Source organism: Oratosquilla oratoria, chromosome 5 (assembly GCF_046742065.1).
Source record: "Oratosquilla oratoria isolate Oo_2021 chromosome 5, ASM4674206v1, whole genome shotgun sequence".
NCBI lineage: Eukaryota > Metazoa > Arthropoda > Malacostraca > Stomatopoda > Squillidae > Oratosquilla > Oratosquilla oratoria.
This window is the reverse complement of record NC_134781.1, coordinates 28,790,908-28,797,963: the sequence shown is the minus strand read 5'-3', so window position 1 is coordinate 28,797,963 and position 7,056 is coordinate 28,790,908. Positions and strand designations below refer to the sequence as shown.

Below are 7,056 nucleotides of genomic sequence, written 5' to 3'. Positions count from 1 at the left end.
GACTTTCTCCTCCGGGTTAAGTTTTGTAAACTTGTATCTCTTTTGTATGACCCGCGATGAACTTGATCACGTGATACTTGTTTGTCATGATGTCATTGCATCGGCTTTAGAAATAAATGTAAGTATTGTCTCCGGAAGTCTACCAGCGCTTCTATCATTATGGACAATATCACGCACCTTAATGAGATGAAAGGTGGCTTTTGCAGACTCAGATGTGAAATAAAGTGACCTGGATCAATTGATAATATTTATTTGACAAAAGCTATAAATATTTCAGGCATTACAAAATAAGGTTAGACAAATCATTGTACAACGGAAGATCGTCAGCATAGCCGACATGATGCACGGGATGACGTCATACGTGTAATACTTCACTGTAGACGACGACAACGACGAAGCAGCGAAGCTTGTCCGGTCGGGGCGGAGATCAACGGGGAGGAGGTAGTGAAAGTCAGCAAGAAGTGGAGTGCCTCAAGGAACAGTTCTTGATCCTCCAGTTTCACTCTCTTGCATGGAATGTGAAGTTGACCTGCATTGTTACAATGGTGGGGGAGGGTTCTTGTTCCGATGAGTACCAGTGACTGGTGACAATCTGGTTAAATGGGGCCTCTAAACTAACCCATCCTGCGAGTGCGGGGAGGCTGTAGAGAACATTGACCATGTCCTAAGCTCATGTCCACTTTCACCTGATCTAGTGAACACTAACCTAGTCAATATTAAGCAAAGAACAGTTGAATGGCTGGCCCTCTGACGCGATAAGCTATAATGATGACTTTGGTAGAAGCTAAGCGTCATAAAGGTTCTCACCAGTTACCACGTCCAGATCCAGTCCTGAATGTTTCCTTGGAATAAAGCGTGTAAGGTAAATTTTCTTTCATTTTTCGATTATGTATATATATTAAAGGTTTTCCCTTTTGGGCCGTTTCGTTGGATAGTAAAAGTAGAGTTGGGGAGGTCATTGGAAATGTTAAAAAAAGAAAGAAAGAAAAAAAAAAAAAAGTCAGATGCGGGAAAAGATTGATATCTGTAATACTTTGTCCAATGGCTGCAGAGGTTTTCCACTCTGAATAGGATTCCTTGTATTCAAGTGTAGAAACTTTGGAGACGACATGAACGTTGACAGTACGACTGGGAGGGTCTCTGGAAGGAAATCCTCTGAGGGAAAAAAAAAAAATCATAGTATGACTGCGAGAGTGTGTCTGAAATTAAGAAAATCTTCCAGAGGTAACCAGAAAGAAAGAATTTTGAATGGTGAGAGACCTTCAGACCTTATCCTTGTCACATCCATAGTCTTCAGAGAGAGGGTCTGCCGATGAAGGCTTCTGGTGATGTCACGATGTCGAGAACATCTCATTGGATCTTGCGTTCATTTGGTCCTGCCTCCCTGCTAGTCAAAATCTCGGTGATCGGCTTGCTTACAGTGGGTCACCACCAGGAGCTGGCTGATTGGCGAGCTGACACACTGTAGGTCACCACCATGACCTCGCTGATTGACTAGCTCATAGTTGGCTACCACCAGGAGCTCTCTGATTGGTTAGCTCACAGTTGGTCATCACCATGAAGTCACTGATTGGCTAGCTTACAGCAGGACACTAACGTGAGCTCGCTGATTGGCTACTTTACAGTTGGACACCACTATGAGCTCGTTGATTAGTTAGCTCAGAGTTGGGCACTACTAGATGTTTGCTAATTGGCTAGCTCACAGTTGGACACCACCATTGGCTAGCTCAGAGTTGGGTATCACCAGGAGCTTGCTAATTGGCTAGTTCACAGCTAGCTACCTCCACGTAGCGTCATGCGCCAACTGGTGTGGAAATTTGGTCCCACTGTGCAGATCTGTCATAGGACCATGATATGCAATGTGGTTTTATTCTTTCACTTTAGCCTTACCCACGTCGAAAGCTATTCAGCACAGTGACACAATTTATTGAGTTTGTGACAAGTATCAGTCGATTTTAGTCAGCTGAGGTCCGAGGGGTCTCGGTCTATCAGGGCCCTATTCACCACGGGGGAGCCCATCCCTTCAGCTGAAATAAATCGAATGGGGTTAGGCAGTACAAAGGCTCTAAAGTGCGGCACTATGCTGAGGAATTCGGTATTTGGTTTATATACATGATATATACATTATTCTAGTCTTGCTTCTGGTGGGGAAGTGTATGGTCAGCACTTAGACTCGAAACCGGTATTTTTTTTTGCGTTCTTTCGACTATGTGTTTCCGACGGTTTCGATCAAACTGTGTTCGATGGCGTCTACATCGGTGTGAGCGGGTTCCGGAACTGGGTTGTTCAACCTCGGATCATGACTCCCCTCTCCGGAGGTCTTCGGTTCTGCTTCCGGAATCGGCCCGCCGTCTTCCGGAGAATGGTCAAGGGGTAGGTGGTCGTCAGAACCTACCGGTAGAGGTTCTTCGAGTAGGAGAGGATTCTTTCCGGAGTCATCGTGTCCGGGTTCTGGTTCCGGCTCAGGAGCAGGAGACTCGGCTATCACTTCTTCCGTCTGTTCTGAGAATGGAGGTTCGAGCACAAGCTCAGTGTTTCCACCCCTGGAGGCGACGATATCGATCTCAGGTTGTTCGTCCAGAGGCTTGGTGACGACTTGGATGGCTATGTTTTGTGAGTCACTGATCTTGTCCTCATATTGCGCCGCGTGCTTAAGAGTGCTTCCTTGGATGCCTTCGTAAGTAGCGGTGGGAGGTTTTGTGTATGTTGCCCTATTGACGTTTCCTGCTTTTACCTGAAGAGAAGTTTTAGTGACCACTGCAAAACCCTCGTTGAACGAATCTCGCTCTGTTCTTTCTGTATCTGGAAGGTCGGTCTCAAAGTGCTTTTTATAAGTCGTGGGAGGGATCACCAGATCTTCTGGATTTAGAGTTGGGGTCTTAGGAGTCGGAGGTTGAGTGGAGGATAATCTGGGTACAAGGGACACGTGGAACGTTTCCTTGCGTCGAGGGTGAGGTCGAGAACTAGCTTCATTCGGGGATCTCGAGGAAGTACCTGACGGAGTCGTTGTCGGTTTCTGGAGTCGGATAATAATGCCATGTTCGTCGTTGTTAGCCGGCGGGATGAACACGGTGTTCGAGTAGGACGGGTGCTGTATGGCAGAGTTCTTGGGAACGGGAACCTGGGCGTGACCTCCTGGTGGAGCGTCCTCAGCAGTGTTGTACTCGAGGGGTTTGGAAACTCCGTACCTTTGGGAGACCTGGGAGCCTTTGTTGAAGATCACTTGGCTCGTGGCAGGCGTCTCTTGGTTTCCAACAAAAGTGCCCTGGCTCAGTTCGGGGACTCTAGACCTCTGGATGGTTCTTAGCCCTTCGTTTTGGGAAGTGAAGAAGACCTTTTTGTCGACATTGATCCCATTCGTCGTCGTCGGCGCCGTCGTCGGAGAAGGAGAACGAGGCCCTCCAGGAACGCCTGTTACCGTAGGAGCTCTGTCTGGTTTCGGAAGGACGGTCTGCCTTTGCAATGTGCGTGACCTTAGGTGATTTGGGAGGACGCCTTGGGACAAGGACCCATGGTTTGCCAAGGCTGCAAGGATCCTGGAATGGAAATCAGGTCCCAGAGTATTGCGTTGCCGATTGGAGCCTACAGGACCTTGCAAACGGATGACTCGAACATTATGCGGTACTTTGTTAGGGGTTGTCTTGGGAACCACTGTCTTCTGCTGAGACTCTGGGACGTTGGCTTCGTGTTTTGGAGTCACTGAGAGCTGGGAGACGATCTGCCTTTGGATGAGGGTGTGATTGTCTCTACCTTCGCCTGTGCGCTTAACGCTAGGAGGTCCTCTGTTGACGAGAATAGCGGTGTTCTGGGGACCTCCACGAACTCCTTGGGGAGGTTTTGTTGGTGTTCCATCAGCGGAAACCAAAGGTTCTTTATCTTGAAGGCGCTTAGAATCATTTTTGACTTCCGACAGAGACGCTTGGTGAGATAACAGATGAGTGAATGACTGGCCCGAGTGTGGGGGATTCTGTGAATGTGAGAGACTTTGTGAGCGTGGGGGTATTTGTGATTGTGAAGGATCCTGTGAGCGTGAGAGGCTTTGTGAGTGTGGGGGATCTTGTGAGCGCGAGGAACTTTGTGGATGTGAGGGACTTTGTGAGTGTGGGGGATTTTGTGAGCGTGATTGGATTTGTAAGTGAGGGAGATCCTGTGAGCGTGAGAGACTTTGTGAGTGTGGTGTATTCTGTGAGCGCGAGAGACTTTGTGAGTGTGGGAGACGCTGTGAGTATGAGAGGCCCTGTGAATGGATATTGGTGGGATGCAAAAGCCCTTGTTCTGAACCCCTTTTCACTTGTAAGACTCCCAATTGTCCCGTTGAAATAGCTCTGTAAGTGGAATCTGGTTCCGCCTGGTCTTGCGAAGGACCCGTGACTTCGGACGCTATTTGGTTTCGGACTTCGTCTTTGTAAGCTTGGGCCTGCTTAGCATGAAGTCCAGGAGAACCTTGTCGAAGAGCACCTGTAGGTTCTTCTGACAACGAACTGTCATCTACTTCAGAAGATCCTGGTCGTACCACTTGGGGAACTCCGCGCGGGACTTGTAAAGGCTCAACTCCATCTTCGGAAAGCTCGAACTGACCTTGGGTCGAAGTGACCCTAGAGACATCAGGCACTTCGTGATCTGAAGTAGTTACGACATAGGTGGGTTTGCGTTGAGCTCCTGAGATCCCAAATTTGTCTTTAGAGGGGTCTATGTGAATAGGGTCATCAGTGTCATAGGGAACAACGATTCTGTCCTTGTGAGGTAAAGTCCTCGAAGAACTTTTTTGTTCCTGTGTGGTTGTCGAGTGGCTTGGAGTAGCGACAGCCTGGGAAGAATCCAGACGTCCTCGAGTAGGGTTGGCCAGCGCAAAACTGTCGTGATGCCTAGGAAGTCCAAAGGGGACCGAAGGAAGTCTCAACCTTGCCTGTCCGCTCTCGTCCTTTACAACCTCGAAGTGGTCAGGGCCAGTAGGTTTCTGCGCAGAATCGAAGTATCTTTGGGCTGGAGTCGCCTGAGGAGGATCTTCGTACTTTTGCGCGCTTCCTCTGTGTCCTGAAGAGGAACTTCTTTGGGGAGGTTCTCTATTATGCTCTTGCGGATCCTTACGTATGGTCTTCGGGGTTGTAGGCCTAATGCGTTTACGGGTGATTTCGAAGTGAGGAATAGAAGGAACCTCATCCGGTATTCTTTGAGGGTTTCTTGGTATACTATAGTCTGGTACCGGAGGAGTTCGACCTCCGGATGCTGGAAAAGGGGCTCGGGCAGACTCTTTCGCGCCGAACTGGCCGAAGGCGTAGTTCGATCTTCTGGGGTCTTCGGACGGTAAAATTGGATTTCCTTGAGAGAGGGGCTTCAGGTTCTCGGTAGCCAAGGCTGGGTCTTGGAAAGAGGAGGAAGAGGAGAAGGAGGAAGGGGGATGTTGGACTGGCGCTCCGTGAACAGACTGTTTGTTCCGGAGATCGGGAAGAGGAACCTTGTTTTGTGACGCATGGTGGCCGACCTGGGGAAACCCGCGAGAATGTTGCGAACTTTCCAGCCCTTTCTGTATATCGTTCTGAGACAATACGGGACTCCTACTCGTGTTCGAACCCCCTCTTCGAAACCCTGGGACCACAGGGTCGATCTGGGATTCAGTATGGCGCCCTAGCCTGGGCAAGGTCTCGTCTACGGGGACATATAAAGGTTCCTTCTTCTCCAGGGGGTTGTGCTCGGGGAACCGGGCCTCGCCCTCGTACTCGACCCGCGCCAGGAACCCATTTTCCTTATCCGCCGTGTAAATCACCGTTTGGAGTCGACCGTCAGGCAAGAGGACAGAGTACTTGCCCCTCACCACGCTGCCATCAGAATCTTCGTTGTGGCCGTAGGAAATCCCCGAGTATTGGTCTGAGATCGAGTAGTCGAAGTTGTAAGGCTTGCGTTCCTGGGAAAAGAAGAATGGAGTTAGTGTTGTTGCGGTATCTCTCTCTCTCTCTCTCTCTCTCTCTCTCTCTCTCTCTCTCTCTCTCTCTCTCTCTCTCTCTCTCTCTCTCTCTCTCTCTCTCTCTCTCTCTCTCTCTCTCTCTTTCTCTCTCTCTCCCTCTCCCTCTCCCTCTCCCTCTCCCTCTTCCTCCCAGAAATAGTATTTCTGTAAATTCATAGACGCAGAAATGGGATTTGGATGTGGTAGATGAATTGGGCATCTAGAGCACGCGCGCATTTTTACTTATACTCTCTATTTATTTTTTCTTGGCCACTTTTATGCTTTGCAAATATTTCAAAAGTGTTCACACGCACAAGATCACGTTTGCTATGTCAGCTCTTAGGCGGCGACGAGGTGAAGGTAGAGGAAAAGAATGTGGGTTGGGAGAAATGCGGTGGAGGCGGAAAGTGGTAGGTGGGTGAAAGATTGAACGAGAGGAGGAGGAGGAGGAGGGAACGGAATGTAGGAAATGCGGAGAAAGGGAAGGGAGAGGAGGAGAGGGAAAAGTGGAAATGGAAAGAAGACAAGGAAAAGAAAGATGGGGAAAGAGGCGAAACAGAAAAAGAAAATATGAGAAGGAGAAAGTGTAATTGTAATATTAGTAGTAACATAAGGAGGAGGAGAAAGAGGAGGAGGAAAAGAGGAGAAAGAGAAGAAGGAAGAGGGAAAGGAGGAGGAGAAGAAGGCTGGAATTTGGGTGAGGTTTTCGAAAGTGGGGGAAGAGGTGAAGGAGGAATTTGAAAATTGTGGGTTTGATGCTCTGGCTTTCATACAAGAGCGCAAACACCTGTAGAGTCTGTCTGCGACATTTTTGTTTTCATCATCGTTAAGAACTTCTTCTCCACCGAGGGAAGGGTATATGTTCCATGGACATGAAAAAGAAAATAGTCTGTGGTGGAAGAGAGCAGGGTGGAGATATCCTACATCATCATCTTCCTCTTCTTCTTCCTCTTCCTCCTCTCTTGGTTCTCTCCCTCCTCCCTTTCCCGCCCTCTCCTTTCCTCCTCCTCTTCTCTTTCCTTTCCTCTCTTTTCTCCTGCTCTTTCTTTTCCTCTCTCTCTTTCTGTCTTTATCCTTTTCTTCTTTCCTTCACCTTCATCTTCCTCCTTTTTCTC

At 48.7% G+C, this 7,056-nt stretch overlaps 1 protein-coding gene across 1 annotated transcript in view; it reads right to left on the bottom strand.

Moving 5' to 3' along the window:
* Nucleotides 1-281: 281 nt before the first annotated feature.
* LOC143025710 (uncharacterized) overlaps nt 282-7,056 on the bottom strand; it is a 24,059-nt gene continuing 17,284 nt past the window's right edge. Inside the window, exon 3 of the mRNA XM_076185712.1 lies at nt 282-5,902. Coding sequence (XP_076041827.1) covers nt 2,207-5,902 — 3,696 coding nt within the window. The 3' untranslated portion in view covers nt 282-2,206. The remainder of the gene's footprint in view (nt 5,903-7,056) is intronic.